The 22,696-nt window shown below is 35.2% G+C and overlaps 2 protein-coding genes across 3 annotated transcripts; one reads left to right on the forward strand and one right to left on the reverse strand.

Moving 5' to 3' along the window:
- Positions 1–3,219: 3,219 nt before the first annotated feature.
- LOC111478285 (FH protein interacting protein FIP2-like) lies at positions 3,220–15,508 on the reverse strand. Of its 2 annotated transcripts, none has more exons than XM_023122477.1 (11): positions 15,387–15,508; positions 14,952–15,061; positions 14,644–14,778; positions 14,286–14,441; positions 12,171–12,254; positions 11,600–11,646; positions 11,441–11,514; positions 8,362–8,420; positions 3,713–3,772; positions 3,561–3,641; positions 3,220–3,439 (listed from the first exon to the last, which is right to left on the reverse strand). In XM_023122477.1, the coding sequence occupies exons 1-11, from the start codon at positions 15,430–15,432 to the stop codon at positions 3,389–3,391; spliced, it is 903 nt and encodes a 300-aa protein (XP_022978245.1). In that variant the 5' UTR covers positions 15,433–15,508; the 3' UTR covers positions 3,220–3,388. The 2 variants fall into 2 exon arrangements, with proteins under 2 accessions (XP_022978245.1, XP_022978243.1); XM_023122475.1 differs by having other exon boundaries at positions 3,220–3,442.
- A 1,342-nt stretch (positions 15,509–16,850) lies between these two features.
- Positions 16,851–21,935, forward strand: LOC111478184. Its single transcript, XM_023122339.1, has 10 exons — positions 16,851–16,961; positions 17,103–17,331; positions 17,691–17,798; positions 17,920–18,089; positions 18,934–19,067; positions 19,162–19,339; positions 19,430–19,982; positions 20,069–20,181; positions 20,278–20,521; positions 21,529–21,935. The coding sequence occupies exons 1-10, from the start codon at positions 16,867–16,869 to the stop codon at positions 21,769–21,771; spliced, it is 2,067 nt and encodes a 688-aa protein (XP_022978107.1). The 5' UTR covers positions 16,851–16,866; the 3' UTR covers positions 21,772–21,935.
- The last annotated feature ends 761 nt before the right edge of the window (positions 21,936–22,696 follow it).

Below are 22,696 nucleotides of genomic sequence, written 5' to 3' on the forward strand. Positions count from 1 at the left end.
TACTCTGTACATACAACCTCACCTTTTCCAACCCAATCGGTTTTCCCCTTGGCCAATATAGTCTCTCTCATTTTCTTCCCAATCAACCTTCATCCTTCACATAAACCCTAACCTAAACTTATCAACCTTTTGCAGAGATTTACCTTCGGAATCTGGGTGCCGCACTGGCCTATTCGCCAACCAAGTTGCCGCCGCCCTTCCTGCCAAAATTGGCTTCTTCGCCCGATGAGGCGACTCTTCCGACTGCCCTTCTCGCCAAAATTGGCTCCTTCGCCCAATGTGGCGACTCTTCTGGCTTCAACATTGTCTTTGTCCCTTGCTCTAGGTTTCCCCTTCTACTTCTTGGGGTTAGAAATATTCTCACCAGAGCTAAGGCAGCATCGTCGCTAAGCGACAATCCCTCTTCATGGGTTAGACATATTCTCGCCGAAGCCAAGGCAGCATTGCCGCTGAGCGGCGATTCCTCTGCAATTTTCGATGGCCAAGAAAGTGTTTCTCTACGCCTCCTCTGAACCAGGTTGTTGACTTCTTCAAGAAAAGTGTTTCTCAACCTCTTTGAATTTTTCAGATTCAAGCTTCACGTTCGTTTAAATCCGACGCTTAGCTTGCGGTGGGGTGTTAAGGATATTTAGTAATAAATTATAGTTTACCATATATATTATATTTGATATTTTATTATAAGGCAAATATCTAATATTTGCTTTATTATCATAGGTATCTTTCAATTTATTGTTATTTTCATTTATTACTATTTCCATATCCTTGTAATTCATTTGATTATAAATAAGATAACTTTCACACCATTTAGGTGTGGTGGATTAATCAAACATTCACACAAAGAATTGCAATATCAGGAATTGAAATTTATGTACAAATCGGAGTTGATGACGTCGTCGTTGCCACTATGGTGGGCTGACAAAGGAGATGAGGAAGAGGAAGACGAAGAAAAGGAGGGCAAACCTCTAGGAATGAGATTTGTCGATGAGAGGGAGTTCACACTTCACACCACTCTCCCAATTATCGACTAAAAGTTGAAGTCAGTGTGGACACAAGAGGATGCAAAGATGCATACTAACGTCAAGCTGCCCATCAAAAATGAAATTTTGATTAGGTTGTCTAAAGCTCACTGTGAACTTAACATAGCTTAGACAAATCGTGTCAAGCTCAAGTCATGTGTTGTATTAAAACCACCACCATCAAAGTACCACAATAAAATTTTGGATACATAATCGTGAATTTCCAAAAGGGGAACCCAGTGGATCATACCAACCAACCCTCAAGTTCCACCTTAGTAGCAAACTTATTAGGCACCAACGTTCAATAGTAGACATTATAGAGCCTATTAGAAAAATCATACCGTGGTCACTAATAAGGAGATTTGTTGAGAGAGATTTAATCCATACCTGAGATGGACACATAAGTTTTGATGGATTGAAAATAAACTTGATGTATCTTAGAATCCAGAGTTAGCTCGATTGAGCCAATAAACCTAGTAGACTACTTATATTTTATACTCATCCTTACTATTCTTATTTTTAGTTTGTTAATAAAATTATGAAAGGGTTTATTTACGAGATGTTCGTGAGTTGAACATAATTGTTCGGATTAAAAAATTTCATTTCAGATAAATCTTATTAAACAATGAATCCAACCCAACTCAACCATAAATTTTTGGGTTGGGCTGATTCGAATAGTTTATTTAATTCTTAAAACATCTATTTATTTATTTTCACACATTTAATTATATTGACCACTCAATTTGAATATATATTTAAAAAATCATATGACTAACAAATGTCATTGGAAAGATAAATGTTTTTTTTTATTTTTAAATTAACAATAAATTCGAGTTGGTTCAACTTAGTTTTAGGAGAACTCATAAACTCTCCATTCAACCTCATAATTTTTTCCATTTATTTCAACCCAACTCAATCCTAATAAATTTATAACCCAACCTATACCGCATAAAGCTCGGGATCACAAACCACATTACGAAATTTAGAGAAAACTATAAACCAACTTCTCACCTATTAGATACCATTTAGATCTAATAACCTATTAGGTACGATCATAAAAGTTATAAGAACTACACTAAACTTATAACTTAAAACGCGATTTTCAAAATTTTACACACTAAATTATAATTCAACACCAAAACTATATATCTACCCTAAACTAAATTTTTTGAAAGCAGATTTTGGAAATGGTAAATGCTAATCTAGGCCAAATTTATTATCTTTTCAACTCAATTAAGATCGACCCCAACAAAGTGTGAATTTTTTTCTTCAAATCAAGCCACATGGAGCCAACCCTCATAAAACTAGATAAGAAAATGCACCTAACTTGTCCAGATGTTAAAAAAAAATCCATTTGAAGGTCAAGAACAATGTAGCTAACGGTTTTACACGGTTGCTCCAAATTGTCAATAAAAGGTCAGCTCTCATTATTTCAGTCCCTCAATAATTTTTTCATGACAACTCTAAGAGATTAACACCTCGTAAGAAATTTTGTTCTAAATTGGGTCACTCTACAGTCGAACTTGATCAAGACTTGATTGAATGACTCAGATGCAATTCACCACAAGAATTGCATGAAACTAAGAAATGACAAAGATGTTGCTCGGATTTCTAAGAACGAAAAGTCTCATCAAAATCTGATTTTTATGTAATAATTTTTTCATCCCACCCCTCAATGGTCTGATGATCCCCACATAACCTTAATTAAAAAAACAAGAACAAAATGGGGTCTCCAATTACAAAAGGAGGAACAAAAAATACTTCAAAACTCAATACTTCACCAAACTAATATCAATTATTGGGGCATCGTGAGTAATTAAAGCTATGATATGTGATTATTTCGATTCTAGCATCTCAAAATTCTAGCCATTAATATGAATGAAACTAGCATGTGATATCCCACATTAGTTGGAGAGAACGAAACACCTTTTATAAGGGTATGAAAACCTTTTCCTAGCAGACGTGTTTTAAAGCTTTGAGGGGAATTCCGAAAAGAAAAGCTCAAAGAAGACAATACCTGCTAGTGGTGGGCTTGGGCTGTTACAACTAGGAAAGTGTTGCAACTAAAATTGGGATAACGGTTAACAGATGACCAAAATAACCCTAAAATTGGGATAACAGTTAACAGATGACCAAAATAACCAAAATACAAGAGTAAATAAATATGTGTGTGCATTTGTAAAGATTTGGAGAGAAAAACAGGGAAATGATCTGTAAAGCAGGTAAATGATGTATTTACTGATCAACCAAATGATTCTGCTTGTCTATATGCATCTGCTTAAATTTGGCTAGCATAATCTGATGAAACATGGAAAGAGAATGACATAAAAGCATTAGAGATATTCCTTGAATCATGCACCTTTAATACTTGTTCATCTGATTGCTCCCAGTAAATTGGCTCCATCAAGCCTTGCACCTTCCAACTGCTATAAAATTAAGTAGATTTCGAGTCAAAGATTGAGATAGGGAGAGGCTTTCTTAGTTCAGGCATTAACAGAAAGAATAATGTCTATATGATCTTACAATTCAACTTGCTTTACTTACAGTGTCCTTAAGATTCACGTATCGCAAATAGGCTCGTTGAAGGTTTGCACTCTTCAAATTGGCGTTTGGAAGTTTTGCACCCTACAATCAGTTAAGGTTAGGGAATTTGGTTTCTAAAGCCGAGGAAACATAGTGCTCAAAATAAATTTTACCTTCAAATTAGCTCCTTCGAGATTAGCTCCCTCTAAGTTGGCATTAGTTAAATCAGCACCCTGAAATTTTGCGATAATGGTACAAGCATTAGCCCCTATGACGTGAATTTAGCTTATGATTCAACCTGCTATAGTTTTTAATGACTATTTATCATTTGAATATCCCTAACTCCTGAATGAGAGTAGAAATTGTCCAGCAAAGGAGCAGAGAGACAACCAAAGAATCATGGTCCAACAATCAACGTTCAAACTGAAAGTTATAGAGTCCATTGAGAGAACCATAGACTCAGTGGGTCAGTGTAACGGCCCAAACCCACAGCTTGCATTGTCCTCTTTGGGCTTTTCCTTCCGGGCTTCCGCTCAAGGTTTTTAAAACGCGTCTGCTAGGGAGAGATTTCTACACCCTTATAAAGGGTGTTTCGTTCTCCTCCCCAATCGATGTGGGATCTCACAATCCACTCCCTTCGGAGCCTAGCGTCCTCGCTAGCACTCGTTCCTTTCTCCAATCGATGTGGGACTCCCACCAAATCCACCTCCTTTGGGGCCTAGTGTCCTTACTGACACACCACTTCGTGTCCACCCCCCTTCGAGGCTCAGCCTCCTCGCTGACACATTGTCTGGTGTCTGACTCTGATAACATTTGTAACTGCTCAAGCCCATTACTAGCTGAAATTCTCCTCTTTTGACTTACCCTTTTAGGTTTCTCCTCAAAGTTTTTAAAACCCATCTTCTAGGGTGACTTTCCACAGCCTTATAAAGAGTGTTTTGTTCTCCTCCCCAACCGATATGGGATCTCTTAATCAAACTCAAATGAAGATAGATGATAAGGATGGGAAATGGGCAGCAAAAGGGGCTCTATCCCCTAACCAACAATCCTCCACAAAGGTAATTGACAACCCATCCCCGACAAAGAACCAAAGAAAGCTAGAAAATTTTAAGGACCCACAAGTTCCTGAGAGTGCTTTTGATCTCCACGGGCTCCTGGGAGTGCTTTTGATCCTACAAATAGAGACTAAATTGGTAGGTAAAGAAAGGCCTCATTCGACAGGTGAAGAAAGCTTTTATTCCCTGAGGCATGATGCTTGAACCTTTTAATCAATGGGTTCTAAAAGTAAACACGACAAGGACTATTTCCCAAAGGAAGACCGGCAAAGGAAGACCGGTTGTAAGAGTGACCTTAGTTATATTTGTATAATCTTAACTTTGGAGATATTTGTATAATTCGATTAAATAAGAGATAGTTGACCTCCCTAATTTATCAGTTACCCATAGTTTATAACAAGGATTTAATGTTACCCAAAGATTTATTCATATTTATTGTTATCTAGTATTTAGGGATTTTTGTATAATAAAAGGCACCTGTATCTCTAGAAAAATTAGGAAGGAATGCTAGCAAAATGATTTATGCTTGAAATATGGAATCAAAATCATCTCTTCGGTATGACAACCCTAGTTAAAACTTTAGGAATTTTTGTATAATAAAAGGCACAGGTATCTCTAGAAAAATTAAGAAGGAATGCAGGCAAAATAATTTATGCTTGAAATATGGAATCAAAATCATCTCTTTTGTTGGATCGGAATGACAACCTTAGTTAGAACATGAAAAACATGAAAAATATGAAAAACAACTCTCTAAGAGAATAGTTCAAGTCAAAACAATGAAAAATTATGAAAAATTTAAAACATGAAAATTTGAAATTAAATAAAAAATATAACACTGTAGTTTTATAGTGATTCGGTCAAACTCGGCCTACTCCACTCCCTAAGCGCCTTTTGGGAATTTGAATAAAACTTTCTAGACTCTTTCCTTGGATCAGAGCCCAACCGCTACACCCCAAGTGCCTCTTGGGAATTTGAGTAAAACTTTCTTGACTCTTTCCTCGGATCAAACCTCAACCGCTAGACCCCAAGCGCCTCTTGAGAATTTGAGTAAAATTTTCTTGACTCTTTCCTCGAATCATCGGATCAGACCTCAACCGCTAGGCCGCTCTTTTTACGAGTTAAGAGCAAACTCAATCCTTTCCACGACTCAAGATCAAACCATTACAACTGTTGGAATTTTGTAAGAACACACCACAACTCTCTAAAACAGTATATTTACAATTTGAACACTCAACTATTTCTTCCCGATACAATAAAAATCTCTCTAAGAATAAGATGAAGAGAAGTTGAGAAGATGATGAGTTTAAATAGAAAAGAAAAGTGGCAAAAATAGGAATTAATATGGAACATTAAATTGTGTAATTGTGTTGGAAGAGAAATGGAATTAACATGTGGGTTGTGTATGAAAATATTTAATGGTCCACATTAATTCCTATTTTTTCCACTTCTGTTCTCTATTTAAACTCATAGTTGTTCTCTATTTAAACTCATAGTTGTTCTCTATTTAAACTCATGGTTGTTCTCCCTTTTTGCTCTCTCCAAGCTTCCAATTTTATTGTCGCTCCCTCCAAGCTTCCAATTTTATTGTCGCTCTCTCCAAACTTCCAATTTTATTGTCGCTCTCTCCAAACTTCCAATTTTATTGTCGCTCTCTCCAAACTTCCAATTTTATTGTCGCTCTCTCCAAACTTCCAATTTTATTGTCGCTCCCTTGTTGCTCTCCCCAAGCTTCCAATTATATTTCTTTTATTCTTGAGAGAGATTTTTATTGTATTGAGAGAAAATAGTTGTGAGTGCTCAAATTGTTCTCCATTGCTGCTCTCCAAGCTTCTAATTTTATTTCTCTTAATCTTAGAGAGAGATTTTTATTATATTGTAAGGAAATAGTTGTGAGTGCTCAAATTGTAAATCACTCTTTTAGAGAGTTGTGGTGTGTTCCTACAAAATTCCAACACTTGTAACGGTTTGATCTTGAGTTGTGGAAAGGATTGAGTTTACTCTTGAACTCGTAAAAAGAGTGTAGCGGTTGGGGTCTGATCCGAGGAAAGAATCGAGGAAAGAATCAAGAAAGTTTTATTCAAATTCCCAAGAGGCGCTTGGGGTGGGCTCTTATTTGAGGAAAGAGTGAAAGTTTTATTCAAATTCACAAGAGACGGAATGAAGTAGGTCGAGTTTGACCAAACCAACGTGTAAATATTTTCTAACTCTTTCCTATTTAATTTCAAAATTGTTATTGTGATTTATTACATGTTCTAAGTTTTTCATAATTGTTTATTGTGTTTTGACTTGAACTAAATTTCATTTTTATAATTTGAAAAATTAAGCACCCTTAAATACTTTTATTGTTAAAGCCCTCCTCCCCTCTAGAGTTACCATACCGATCCAACACCTTTAACTTAGTCATATCAATAGAATCCTCGAGCGCCAAACAAAGAAATAGTGAGAATGTATAGTCATAGTGAAGACTCATGGTAGAGCTTTATTGGATTAGTGCTATGCTCAAGAAAAAAGAGTTGACCTGGATAGTGCTAGACGAATAGATGATTGTGTAAGAGAAGGGTAATTTTCTCAAGGAAAAGATCGTTGGAGTCCCATATTGGCTAAGTAAGGGAGAAATCATAGATATATAAGTAAAGGACATTAGCATGAGACTTTTTGGGGAACTATCTTCATTGGCACGAGATAGTGACCTCTTGGGGACATTATCCTAATGCTTACTCCTCTAGATATTACTTGGTTCTAAATTGGTCTCTTTTCAGCACAAGTGAGGCACGCAACACCCGTGGAATTGTTCCAAGAGAAGCTTGTTAAGAACAATGAACCTCCACAATGACATATTATTGTCCACTTTAACCTTTGCTTTTGATTTTCCCAAAAGGCCTCATGACAATGAATATGGTATCCCTTACTTATAAATCCATCACTTTATCCTTATTTAGCTAATGTGAGACTTCAACAATCCTCCTCTCAAATAAAGTACCCTCCCTATAGTCATCTATCTATCTAGCACTATCAAGGTTAATTCCTTTGCTTTGGAGCTGATCTTCACTATGGCTATATCTCCTAGACTCACAATTTTTTTGTGATTCTATTAATATCATTAAGTTAAGGGAATAGTTCTGATAACACGTTGCAAGTGTAAATTATCTTGCTTAGAAAAGGTACATGTGTCTTTTATAATACGAAAAGATTAACCAAAACCCTAAATACTAGATAAAAATAATTCTAAATAAATCTCTAGAGACTAGGTAGCAATAAATAGAAGTAAATCCATATAAACTAGATAATAAATCTCTATAAACTAGGTAACAATACTATGGAGGTTAACTTCTTTTATTTAACGGAATTACACAAATATCTCCTAATTACGAGAAATTCACAGATATAATTAAGGTCATTTCTTCAACAAGATTCCTCATTGAGTTTTGGGTGAGGTCAAAGACACTAGAGAAATATTTGGAAATAAAATCTAAGGAAGAGTAAGTACAAGAAGTCCTAGCTGGGGAACAGTGAACATCAAACAGAGATGTAGATTTTTCTGTGGTTCTTGATGTTCACTGTTCCCCAGCTAGGACTTCTTGTACTTACTCTTCCTTTTAAATTTAATATTAATTATTAAACGAATAGTTGAATCTTTTCATAATTTCCTTGGCATTTTTGGACTTGGAGGGTGTTTTATATTTTCTTGATGAAATGTTCCTGATCGAGAAAATTATAAAGACTATTACCTGGAGTATATAAAACGTAAACAAAGACATATAATAAACCTGAAGGTGTGCAGAGCGTAAATCTGCTCCGCAGAAGCTGCAATCTACCAAACAGGCATCTGCAATATGATATGAAAGATTTCTAAGGGATAAAGTAGAAATGTTTAAAGAAATAAAGAATATGCACCATAGTTCTTTAAAAATATTAAAAAGTATTTTTTTCCACGTCCCAAGCTAGCTAATATAATTTCATAAAGAACCTGAAGAGAGAACCATAGTATAACGAATATGATAGTGTTTCACTTGAGGCTTTTACTTGACAAAAGTGAACTACTTACTAGTGCCTGATTGGAAATAAGTTTTGACAAAGATAAAACGAGTAATGGAAGAAATAACAAAATTACCAAAAAAAAAAAAAAGAATAAAAGGAACTAAATCCCATCAAATACTTCGTAGAAAAAAAGTATAATCCTTCATTTTCCTAAAAAATTAATGATAAGGATCATAGTATTCCACAAGTTTCAACTTGACCTATTAAACAGTCCAAAACAAAAAGAAGATTTAACAAACATCCATTCTTCACTTTCAAAATTAGATACTCGATTCAAACTCCATTTTACGTGTTACAAACTATTCCAAGGAGGAAGGACTATTTGGAGCTTTCAAAGTCAATGTATACAAAATTGAAGTTGACCATAGAGTTACTGTTAAGTTCACTTGAATTGGCATGCTCTTTGAAGAGTTCAATTATTAGAGTTTCATAAACCTTTGAATTGTAATTTTGTATTTTTAGGTTAACAATTTTCTGTTCAAAGTTTAAGGAAGAGTTACCAAAGTTGCCAATTATTGTCATATTAGTTTTGTAATTAGTAGGAGTTAACAAAGTTGTCGATTATGGCAATTAATTACATTAACCGTTTAGGCATTTGAAGAGTTAGGGAGTTTCTTTTGTTGAATACTATAAAAAAACCATTTTATCAATGAAAAGATATGGTAGAAGCCATTTTATCCATAATAAATTGTTCAGGTTGAGTTCTTGAATTGTTTTTGTCCATTTGTTTTCAACCAATTTTTGCTTTGCACTAAATATTTGAAGTTCAAATTAGTGGTATTCAAATCTGGTTGTGTATCCGCCCAAGCCCATCACTGGTAGATATTGTTCACTTTGGCCCGTTACATATCGTCGTCAGCCTCACGGTTTTAAAATGCGTCTACTATAGAGAGGGTTTATCCCTACTCCGACTAGTACCGTCCGGTGACTGGTTCAGATACCATTTGTAACGGTTCAAGCCCACCATTAGCAAATATTGTCCTCTTTGGGTTTTTCCTTTCAGACTTCCCCTCAAGGTTTTTAAGACCGTGTGCTAGGGAGAGGTTTCCACACCCTTATAAAGAATGCTTCGTTCTCCTCCCCAAATATCCTACCTTCATCATAATTTAGTCATTTTTTCAAATAGTCTATCTTTGTGTGTGATGAACACATGTGTCCAGAGTATAAAATCAGAGTTAAGCCTGTGAGGACCTAAACATATTTAACAACGGTTTGTATAATCATGTGAATCAAGACACGAAAAATGAAAGGAAGATTAGTGAAGCTAGACGGAGAGAAGCACAAATGGGGTCAATTGCTCATTTGAACCAAGTAATTAGTACCTTGAGATATCATATGGAGAAACTGAAGTAGCTTTAGGCAATGTTAGCTGTAGGCCAAGGGTGAGGAAGAAGAGAGGGTAGAGAAATGTTAGCACCAAACGTTGAAAGGAAGTACCAACATGAGAGAGAGAAGAAAGAGAGGCGGGGAGTGAAACTTAAAATTAATACCTTTCATGGAAGATCTAATCCAGAGGATTATTTGCAATATGAGAGAAAAATTGAACATATATTCGATTGCAACAATATTATTAAAGAAAAGAAGTTGACACTATAGTGGCTGAATTTTGTGATTATGCCAATATTTGGTGGACATCTTGAAATCAAAGTACATGAGAAATTATAGAGAACCAATTGAAACTTGGGAGGAATTGAAGGTATTAATGAGAAAAAGGAACATTCCTAAGCATTATTCTCGAATACTAAAGCAAATGTTCTATACTTTATAACAAGGATCCAAAAGTGTAGAAGATTATTACAAAGAAATGGAGGCTCTTATGAATAGGGCATGCATTATTGAAGATGAGGAGGATATAATGGCTCATCAAGTGGATAGGTAAACTTACTTGGTTATAAAAGAATGGTTGTCAACATTGAACGGCAATGGGCTTAGGAGAAGGAGAATACAAGAGGTATGCTCTTTCTAAGTCTAATTTTTTTCTAACTACACTTGAAAAAATAATCCAAATAGCTCTTTCTAAGTCTAATTTTTTTCTAACTACACTTAGAAAAAATAATCCAAATAGTGAAAAAATAGATTTCAAGCCTATAGGCAGGTATGAGATGGACAAAAAAGACAAGGTAGAGAGCTAAAAAAGCAAAGAGAAAGAGGAGGGATACAAGGAGGTTCGAGAGAGAAATAGAAACATCTGTTGGAAATGTGAAGGGATTGGTCATATTAGCCATGATTATCCTAATAAGAAAATCATGATCATTAAGAATGGTGAAGTTGTCACGGATGAAGAGAAAAATGACCAAAACGAATTAGTTAGTTGAAGAAGTCCAAAAGAATGAGGAATAGGGAGAGCTAATAAATAGATCTATCAAGAAGAATCAGAAAACTGGTCCTGTTTCTAAATACCTAAATTTCTTTTACTAATAATATCTTCCATCTAGGAACCTTTTTGCCCATTCAACTTTTATTATTATTATTATAATTTGGCCCTCACCTTTGCACACGTGTCAATCAATGTTCCTCATTTGTGAGCCGAGCACGTTATACGGCCCTTTTGTCCATTTAGCCAACATTTTGGTCCACTAATGAAATATTTATCAAGAAAGAGTTTAAAATTCAACAATGCATTCATGTACTCCCAAAGCGAGAAGCTAATATCTCATTGGAACAAAACTAGTCTAAATTAAACATGATGGAATCTTCATTGCGAAACAGAATTAAGTTGTCCAGTAAAATCAAGGAAAGAACTGATGGAGAAAAACTTGATAAAGAAAAATAAGTGTTAAAAAGGAATGTAGGATAAAAGAAACTTGCCTTGTAAATTGGCACTCTGAAGATTAGCAGCTGCTAATAAGGCCCCACGAAGGTTTGCCCCAGTAAATTCACATCTTTCTAGGCAAACAAAAATTATTAGGAATGCAGTCCTCAGAAAATTAGAAAAAATGTAACAAGTGAATAGTATTGATTTTATACTCTCGTAAAGTTGCATTATGAAAAATTGAGCCCTCAGCATCTGCATCCTGCGTAACACCAAATGGGATATAAATTAGATGAATTTCGTTACAAATGCTGTATGAACTCATCTTTTAGAAATTTAAAATATTTTTCAGATGATCAATCAATTATAAACAATTATTAATATGTTTGGTTTCCTTTTATATATCTTTTGTAATATTGATCGTGCTTTTTATACATATATTCCTTATAAGAGGACCTTGAACATGTTTTAGATGTGTAAGAAGAAATACTATAATATTGTTCTTCTTCCCTAAGTTCAAGTGATAAACGTTACGCAGAATGCACGATCATTGATATTATTTCAAACCTATGGAGAACATGCTAAATTTTGAATCATCCTAAATATATATTGATGAGCTTCTTTTCATTGACTACTAGCTCAATTCCTTACGATTGAAATTTATAAAGACAAACAGTCTAACTGTTGCTGATAGAAGTTATTTTCCACTCGTCAAGGAAATACTATTAGCTATACATTTATAATGACAGAAGTGTCCATGGTAGATGGAACTACAAAAGTACATACCCGAAATTTAGCACACTGAAGGTTTGCGCGTGAGAAGAACACATTCTTAAGACTTGCATAGCTGAAGTCTACATATGAAAGGTCCTGTACATTTCTTAATAGCTTTAGACATGAGATATGTGATCTTACATCGGTAGCAACCAACAGAAACTTCAAACAGAGACATTTGCAGATATAGAAATATACGAAGTAAATTCTATAAAAATAGCCAGGAAATGATAATCACATAAACAGATATCTAGATTGTTATGGAAAATTAGTAAGTTAAACATGTTCTCACATACCTGCTTACCTTTTAAGAAAAAATATGAGAAACCAGCTTTAATTTATAATACATAATGGGCAGAAAAATGCAATCCCAGGACAAGCCAGAGAACAAAAAACACAAAAACTTGCAAGCTACAAAACAATTCAGAAAATAGCTTCAATTGACGAATTCACTAGAGGATGCAGAAATTCGTAAGGAAGCATTGAACCTAGCCAAAGGTCCAAAGTTTAAGCCTCTAAAGCTCTACTATTTCTCTCACTGACTTAAACACACACAGTCAAGCACAAAAGAGGAAGATTGTTGTATGGTGCTGATCCTCCCATGAGCAACAAGCAACCCAAAAGAGAGGAAAAATGAATACTTCTTCAAGTTCGAGATGCGGGTTCTTGGAGGAGCAAGGAGGGAAAATAAAGGTATATGAGAGGCTAAGTGGGTAAAAAGTGGATTTACGTGAGAAAAGGCTAGAAGATTAAAGGGGCCTGACTGTTTTTCCTTTTTTACATAGGAAACAAAACAATTTCATTGACAAAATGAAATTGCAAAAGGAAGACCTATCCAAGGAATTACAAAAAGCTTTTCCAATGGGCTATAAGTTAATTTGAGTCATAATTACAAAAAGGCCCAACTACTTTCCTTAGAGTACAAGTTTGAGAAAATAGCCTGAACACAAGATAAAACCAAGAGAACTATGTCCACTTTCAAATCAGATTAGGCCCTTCTAAAATTGGAAATTATGAGAACATCCTAGAAGTGGTAAAAGACAAAAAAAAAAATAAATAAATAAGGAACTCTTTTGCAAGTAGAATTTTGTAGAAATCAAGGTAGAGAAAGCGAAGGGATTGCAAACCAGACATCTTCCTGGACGCAAGTAGAACCTCGTTTCTAATTAAGGAGAAATGAAATTCTCAAGCTGCAGCGAATATCAGGGGGTTGACTTTGCAAGGATTCATGAAAGTGCACTAATAACAAAAATTAAAATCTTACCTCCTCCATTCATAAACAAAAAGGGTCTCGTTCAAAGAGATGAAGCAGTCCTCCCTACTAAAACAAAAGAATACAGTATTGTTTGCAAACTGTATATAGGTTGGATGAATTTTATATAAGCCCTCAAACTGAAACTCCCGGTGGCAAAGAATTCACACTTCGCCAACTCGGTCTACCACTAATTAAGATAGAAAATTTGACATAGTGAAGACAATTACCCACTCAAGATATCCACTTAAAATCAAAACCTTTCTCTCAGAGGATCTAATCAAAAACAAAATGAAACAAAAGAACAATTATCTGAAATTGGGCCTTTTCAAAGTCTTTTGAAAATGAGACCTTGCGAAGTTCTATAGCCCTCAGTAACTTCCCGAGTAATTAAGATATACCTGAGGCAAAGTATTTTGAAAGTGACGCCTTCCAAAGTCCTATAGCACTCAGTAACTTTCTGAGCAATTATGAAGACTAACCCCAGCCACAAAAGCGGCCAAATTTTCCAAAATGGTATTTGAGATCATTTTGTGCATTTTCTCTGTCAAAATCTTAGCAATCATATTATAGGTTGGTGACCGAACTTATAGGTTTGAAGTACTTGATTCAAGGGCAACAACTTTTAAAAAAAAACAACCCAAATCAGGATTCAGTCTAGTGGCATTGATGATGCCTCTCTCATGAAACTCATTTAACACCTTTAGAAAGTCATCCTTGATGAAGAACCTTACCATTTTCAAGACTACCTCCTATCTTCTTTGTAAGATTTGGCCCTTGCATAGGCTTTTCCTTTGTAAATTGTATATAATAGTGAGATTATTTCTTTTATCTAAAAAATTATCTTCTCATAAGTCAAGAAACTAGATAATTACCAGCTTGGAAAGATCAAGGCCAGATAGGTTAACCCCTCGCAGTCTAACTTTCTCAGACTGTATGCACTTGATAATATCAACACGGTTCAGCTCAGACTGAGGTTCCTCATCTTCCTTCTTTTTACTCATCGCATCATTGATTCCATCGATGAGTCCCTGAATCAAAATTTAATCCCCTCTAACCATTAATATAGAAGAAAAAAAAACACGAGAATTAATATTGAAAATAACTCCTTCAACTATGACATGGAAAATAAATATTAACCCAAAGAAACTTGTGGAAGTAGGATACGAATCATGTAATTAAGACATGAAATTTTAAATAAATGTTAAACTACAGGAAAGAATGATGGCTCACAAGCAACTGATAGTACTCTGCCTCTCGCAGAAGCTCTGCAATCTCAGAGTCAGGAAGCGTTGGAACTATGCCATCCCTTAACCAATTGAGAATATGTCGAAAATGTTTCCCATCTCTGTCCAAAAAGACAGATCCCTGCCTCAAATAAAATAGTAATGCTCAGATAGAGTAGATTTCCACGTAAAATAAATCAAATACAGAGAGAGTGAATTATGTCAATGAAGAATAAGATTCCAATTGTGGAACCCCAACATATAGACATAATACCTGAGACTAAAATCAACTGATTTCTCTATGAAAACACGCACCTCATCAGGATCCTGGCATAAGGTATGACGGCCACTAAACATTGCAGCTAGCATCGAATCAGGTTCTCGCTGAGTCAATGTATCTAATGTTGTTCTAAATTTCTTCCCACCTGCAAGTAAACACGATAAAAAACACTAAAAAACAATATAAAACAACTCAAAATCCTCCTCGATTAACACTAAACGAATAAATACAACAGAATTAAATAACACGATGCTGTTTACGGAAGGAACGTGCCAAAGATCAGCTAACTTCGGCAATCAATTGCTAATTACAATATCTAAAGAGTATAATCAGCACCTGAATGTCATAATCTTTTCGCAAATCAATCGAATAGTTGTTAAGATCAATGGTTTAATTTTTTCGCTAGGAGCCAGCAATTGACTGATAAAGACAGTTGAATGCAATAAATTGAGAGGAAGAAGAGGACATACCAATGTTGAGACGAACCAGAGAAGAAGGATCGGAGACCGCCTTCATTGATGCGCTGAGAGAGAGAGGAAGGTCGCAGCGCTGCAGGGTGAAAATTGAAATCAAGCTGGAATGAGAAACAAGAGTGGAAGGAAGCGAGAAAGTTGCTTTTGAGCCAACTATTTTTGGGACATGACGCTTATTGACCAATCATCATCTGCCACGTGTGAATATATTTTTAGCACAAAAATATAAACTTTCTAGCAAAAATCATAAACTTCCAAATTTTTTTATTAAAACTCATAAAACTTTTGTCATTTATTGTGTTTTTTTTTCTTTTTCCAAATTAATGAAAACTAAAAAATACCTCTAATTTTTTAAAAATTCAGTCTAAAAAAATATTTTTTAAAAAAAATCAAAATATTTTTAAAAATTTTTATTATAAAGAAACCGACCTAATTTTTTAAATGGGTTTGTATTAATATCATGTTTCAAAAAATATCATATTTTAATATAATTTATAAGGTGTCAATAGATGATTTTCTTTCATAATAGTAATAATTTGTTTTTATCTCTATTTCATAAATATAAGGAGGTTAATCTATTTTTAAAATTTTGTAAACTTTAATAATATTTTTTTTTAAATTAAAAAATATTAATGAAACGTTCTAAAATTTAATAATACTTTTTAAACAAATATACTATTTATTTATTTATTATTATTATTATTATTTTTTTTTTATTAACTCAAACATGTTAACTCGCACTTAACTACAAGCATACAATATTATTAAATATTTAAGCCCTAAAATCTCTCTGATAGTTCTATTATTCTCTTCCCTCTTTTATAACAATAGTTTTTAAAGAAAAAAACAAAAAGAATGGTCCTCCGAACTCCCTAACATTCCCCTCAAATCATCGAGCCTTCAACCAAATTCCACCCGCGCCTTAGTTGTCGTGAGAATTTCTCACAAACCCTAATAATCAATACTCTTAGTGCTGCACAGATCCTGTTCATGTGAAATAAGAAATGTTGTTTGAAGGGTTCATTATAGAACGTTACCAATGCTTTAATCAAATAGTTAAGAATGATCATGAGTTTATAATCAAATAATACTCCCTCCATTGGAATGAGGTTGGGAGAAACCCAAAGCTAAGCTATAAGAGCTTATACTCAAAGTGGACAATATCATAGCATTGTGAATCGTGTTGGATGAAAGTCCCGTTCACTAATTTAATTATTATGGTCACAACATTAAATAGGTTTTTAACAAAAAAAGAAAAAATTGATAATATTATTATTGGTAAAAAAAAAATGGAAACATTAACTTCATAAGCGACAAACCTGAGATTCTACCCAATTTCCAAGCCATAGAGGTCTTACGTGGCATGCGCGTTGCATGAGGAATATGCCACGTCAGCGAGTGGTATATAGACACGTACAACATGCACCTTTCACTGCGTAGCCATTAGGACCGAAAAGCTTCTTCGTTCTACATTCCTATGTCTCGGCAAATCGAAATCACCGCAACAATGGCGACGACCTCTTGGAAGCGACTGTCTTCCATCGCCAATGACGTCGTCCAACGCTGTGCTCTGTAAGATAATTTCTTCTTCTTCTTCTTCTTCTTCGCTCATTCTCAAATCGAAAGCACTTCAATGTTATTCTTCTTGTTCTGTGGCTTGTACAGACCGATTGAGCCTGGTTTTGATTGCTAAATGATTTTGTACTTGTACAGGAAAGCCGGTAGTTCGGTGGAAGGATTGGTGGAGGAGTTTGAGATTTCGTGGAAACCTGAGACCAGAACCTATTCGAGGAAGTTCGTGGAGTTTTGTAGCGCCAAGGCTCTGGCGGATATGTGCCGGAACTTGGAGGAAGGTATTGGCAATGGATCGTTTAGCCGCTTCAGCTTTGATATGATGCTTGCTTGGGAGATGCCTACTTCTGAAGATGAAGAGTCTCGCAAGGTACGTACGTGTACACGCACTTCTCAACCTTGTTCAGAAGTTCTCTATTAGGCTCCTATTTGCCGGTTTTATCGATTTAGTTTTAAGATATATTCCTCCACATTTCTGTTTAAAATGTTCCGAAATTTGATTTTGTTACCGGGAGAATACATTGTCTTTGACTCTAGTTGCAGCGATTGTTCTTTTGTAATGCCTTGCAAAAGTTGGGCTATGGTGTTATTATGTGATATTTGAAATCTTATTTAGTTTTCTAAGTTTCTTTCCAGTTGATAGTTTCGTGCTGAAGCTCTTCCTTATGCATCGGTAATATTGAGTTGCTTGTGTATAACTTTTATGTTTCTTTGTCGTCGATGTTACAGGAGTGCGTGGCGAAGGCGAAAGAAGAGAAGAATAAAATCATAGCAGCTAATGTGCCTCCCGAGCAAGATGAGATCCCTCTTTTCTATTCGGACCTTATACCGTTGCTTGTAAGACTCGTGTGTGATTGGACGAACCATCTAATTACATTTTGATGGATTATTGGTGATTTTCTTGCCTGTCTGTCTCTCTCTCGCCTTCGGACACCCAATTTTGTTATTATCTTGGCAGGTTAACGACGATCCAGATGTTGGAGAAGATGCATTTGTGTGGTTAGGTTCTTTAGTTCCATTAGTATCGGATCTTGTCAATGCAAGATTCACATTCGAAACTCTAACAGCACCAGCTGGACACCGGCTTCATTTCCCAGCATATGATAAATTTCTGAAGGAAATTGACAAGTATTAGTTATATCTTGTTCTAAATTTTAATTCAACTTTTTCCATTTTTAGCGCAGTGGAGTGGAAGGCGAGAAACACGTTAGTTTCATTGACTGGAGAAGCATTATAATTTTAGGTTTACGCTTACCTTTTATGACCTAGCCAGCACTATCGTAGTAAAATGGTACATTTAATCTCGATGTCATCGGTACCATGCATTTATATGTTATCAATTATATAACATTCCTGTAGTTGTGGTTATGACGTTAATGGGAATTCTGTACCACACTTAAGATAGCACACTAATGGACACTTGCCTTCTCTGTTTATTTGATAGTTACGTCTATTGTTAGTTTACTCTACTTTACTCAGACCGTTTGTATTGTATGAGCGCAGGAGTTTTTCTCCCTCTGCCAATATAGAAGGTTTGCGTTGTTTTTCTTTGAGGCTGAGATAAATGAATTATAGAGAGTGTTTCTCCTTGCCATTTTACAATTTATTTTATAATTGTTCAAATACTTCCTCAAGAGATTTGAGGAAAGTGAGTTTGATATAACTTTTAAAATTGTGAAAACTCTTTTAGCCAACTAAAGCCATTTGTCGAGTTTTTCATAACATTGGATTAAGAAGTTTTTAAGAACACTTGGAAGAGCTTCAAAGTAGTTCTAGAGAGAGTACTTAATTAGCATTTCTCTTCCAGACATTGTATCTAAAAGTTTACATACACTATCAGTAAGTCCCCAAACCTGGTAAGGAGAGGTAAAATTTGTTAGTTATAGGTAATTAGATATCTATATTTAATCAATACAACTTCTGAATCATTTTCTCACTTTTTTTGGGCTCTTGTTCAATCTATCGTCTCCAGATGCATGAAACATCTGCAGAAACAGGCAACGCCAAAGGGAGTAGAATTACGCGACGATGAGTTCATATTACACGTGGAGGGGACTGCTAGCTCACAAAGGGTTGTGCGCCACATTGGATCAACAAGTTGGCCTGGTTAGATTTAGCAAATTTTCGTTGATCCATCTCCCATTTGATTGATCTATCATTGAGAACATGTCCAAACAGGAAGGTCGTTTTTCTGTCTCAGGAAGGCTTACATTAACCAACTACAGCCTCTATTTTGAGGCTTCAGGAGTGATAGCATATGAAAATGCAGTTGAGATAGAACTATCAAGGGACACTCTGCACAGTGTAAAGCCAGCTTCCACAGGACCTTGGGGTGCCCCAATATTTGACAAGGCAATAGTCTATGAGTCCCCTGCGATGTGAGTTTTTTTTTGGGCGATGATTGAGCAATTGGTCTAAAAGAAATGCTTTAATTTATTATTAATCCAAATATTGTCACACTGTTATAGATTAGAGGAAGTTGTGCTGGAGTTTCCAGAGATAACAAGTTCTACAAGACGTGATCATTGGCTAGCATTAATAAAGGAGATTGTTCTCTTGCATCGTTTTTTACGGAAATTTAATGTGGAAAGTCCAATACAGGCATGGGAGATGCATTCAAGAACAATATTAGGGGTTATAAGGCTTCATGCAGCCAGAGAACTGCTTAGAATATATCCACCGGTTCCTACAAAGTTCTTAATCTTTGCCTTATGTGACGAGCTACCAAAGGGTGACTATGTTCTAGAAGAACTTGCTGAGAATCTGAAGTTGCCGAATAGTGGACGGCCATGTAGTGCAACTTCAGCCCTGAGATATTTGAACATATCACAACTATCCGACTGTAGTGTAGAAGTAACGGAGAAAGTTTGTAATATAAGTACTGAACTTGATGAATCTCGGTCCTCCTTAGAGAATGCCATTAATCAGGCCAGAGAAGAAGAGAAGAAAGTTGCAGTTGCCAAGGCTACTGCTGTAGGACTGAAAGAGGAGGGAATTGGTGAAAGTGTATTTATCTTCATGGTAAGCATCTTATTCTAAGCAAATGTTTAAAGAATTTTATTCTCTATCTATTAATATTAAAATCACAATCTGATAATATGATATAGGAGCTACTAAAGCCACTCAATAGCAGGTTATCTTGGTTCAAAGAAGTTCTTGAATGGGAAAGCCCAGTGGCTACTGTTATTGTGCTCACTGTGTCTTTGATAATTACATATAAGTAAGTTCTGTCTTAGCATTTTGTTTGCACCAAATCTCCTATTCTTCAAGTTTTCCTCGTATCAAGATGCCAACTAATGTACATTCACGGATGTAGGGAGTGGTTCGGCAAGGCCGTGGCTGCCTTCCTATTTTGGGTGGTCATGGCGATGTTTCAAGCGAGAATGGAAAAGATTCGGGAAAACTGTGACGAGATTGTGGTCTGCACTGCCACTGACCAAAGTACAATGGAGAGCATAGTGGCTGCCCAACAAGGTTTGCAAAATGTGCACGAGATTGTGAAGACTGTAAACATTGCAGTGTTGAAGTTTTGGTCCATTTTCATATCCAAAACTCGCAAGGTATACTCACATTTCCTTACTAAATTTTTTTCACATGTTTCTTGAAAAAGATCTAACCATTCGATTCTCATGAGATTTAGTCTTACATTCCTTTGGGTATATATATATTTGCTCAAACTAGGTGGTAGCAAATATACAACTTCGAAGTAACATTTCCAAATACATCGAGTTGGCCGATTATTGTCATAATCATTTGAAACTCTTGGCTAGTTTAGATTTTAGTTCAGTCATCATCATCCAATGGCATCCAATGAGAGGCTACTTGCCATGCATGGAAATAAAACATTGGTAGGTATTGGAACGGAGACCACCTTTTCCATGGTCTCAACTTGAAAAAAAGTTGTCTATATTGGATGAAAGAATCGGTATTGGTTTCCCCCCTCAATGATTTTCGATTACGAAATTGTTATTAAATGGTTTTAGAAGGTAATAGTTATTAGTTAAATTGAAATTGAGTGACAAAATTTATTTGAGTTCACAAAAGAGGGATGAACAATTTTAGAAAAAATCATTAATTTCACATTTTTTTTGATCGATTCTCGTACTAATGGTCATTATGAGCATGATTCATGATTCTCGTACTAATGGTCATTCTGAGCGTAGTTCATGATTCTCGTACTAATGGTCATTCTGAGCATAATTCATGATTCTTGTGGTAAATGGTCCCTCTTTCATGATTCTCGTACTAATGGTTATTCTAAGCATAGTTCACGATTCTCGTGCTAATGGCCATGCGGAGCATGGTTCATGATTCACATGCTAATGATCATTCTGAGCATAGTTTCATGATTCTCGTGTAAATGGTCATTCTGAGCATGATTCATGATTCTCGTGCTTATGGTCATTCTAAGCATAGTTCATGATTCTCATGCTAATGGTCATATTGAGCATAGAGCATAGTTCATGATTCTCGGGCTAATGATTATTTTGAGCATAGTTCAATCAGACCAGAGACTGTGTTTGAATGTTTGTAAAAACAATTTGTATTATTGTGGGGATCATTGCAGCATTCAGACATTGTGATGTCGGTATTATGCGGCGTGGCAATAACACTGGCATTAGTTCCAACAAAGTACATAATAATGGGGTCAACATTATATGGGTTTTTCATGACCTCAAGGCTACGGAAGAAAACTGAGGATACCCACAGCGGTGGGGACAGACGACTGAAGGAATGGTGGGACTCTATCCCTGTCATCCGCGTCCGTGTTGTTGGCAAGCTACCTGAGAGTGACAGCCATTCCACTTAAAAAGGGTAACCCTCCATTCATCTTTTTTCGTTCCTTCCTAGTTTGGCCATCTTTTTGATTGTTCATTCTGATGCTCTGCGTGTGAGGTCAAACTCATATCCTTGTCTTGTCTTTTGCAAGTACACGAAGTTGGGCCCCCACAGAACAACGTGACAATGGAATTTGGTTTTCTTGTTCAATTTTGGACACTTGGGGTTGAAAATAAAATCCTCATGAGCTACTGTCATGTTCGGTGAGTTTTTTTTTTTTTTTTTTTTTGGGTAAATTAGTATAAATCTTAATTTCTCTTAATTTTGTAATTTGCTTTATAATTTCTTTTCAATTTTCAAAAGTTTTAGTCATCATTTAACTCTTAAATCGATAAATAGATAATTTGTTTTAAAATAATCGTCCAAAAATATCATCATTGAATTTTAGTTTAAAAATATTGTGATTTTTTTTTTTTTTTTTGAGAAATATGTTTTAAAAAAAATACTATTCTTTGCATAGGGGTCCCACAAATTTTCATTTATCATCTTATTTGAGGTATAGATATACACGATATCCTTCATATGTAACAATTTTTTTTTTTTTTTGGGAAGAAAAATGCTTTAATGCCACTTTTCAGTAGGATATTTTTCATGCATAATTTCAATTTTAAGAATGTTTACATCTTTTTTTTAATGGATTTTTTGGAAGTTTTAAGTGAAATACAAAATTTATAAATATTTTTATTAATTTAATTAAAAAAAAAAGCTACTAAACAAACAAGAGACATTTTGTATATCTTTACGCTTGTAAATTGAAGAGCGCACCCAAAAAAAAGAAAAATAATAATATATATGTATATACACACAGTATTACGTCACGTTTTCAAATTAAGATATTTTATTTTGGTTTGTATGTTGTAACACTCTTGGTTCATCGGTTAATTATTGACACCGTG

This window comes from Cucurbita maxima, unplaced genomic scaffold (genome assembly GCF_002738345.1).
Source record: "Cucurbita maxima cultivar Rimu unplaced genomic scaffold, Cmax_1.0 Cma_Scf00004, whole genome shotgun sequence".
NCBI lineage: Eukaryota > Viridiplantae > Streptophyta > Magnoliopsida > Cucurbitales > Cucurbitaceae > Cucurbita > Cucurbita maxima.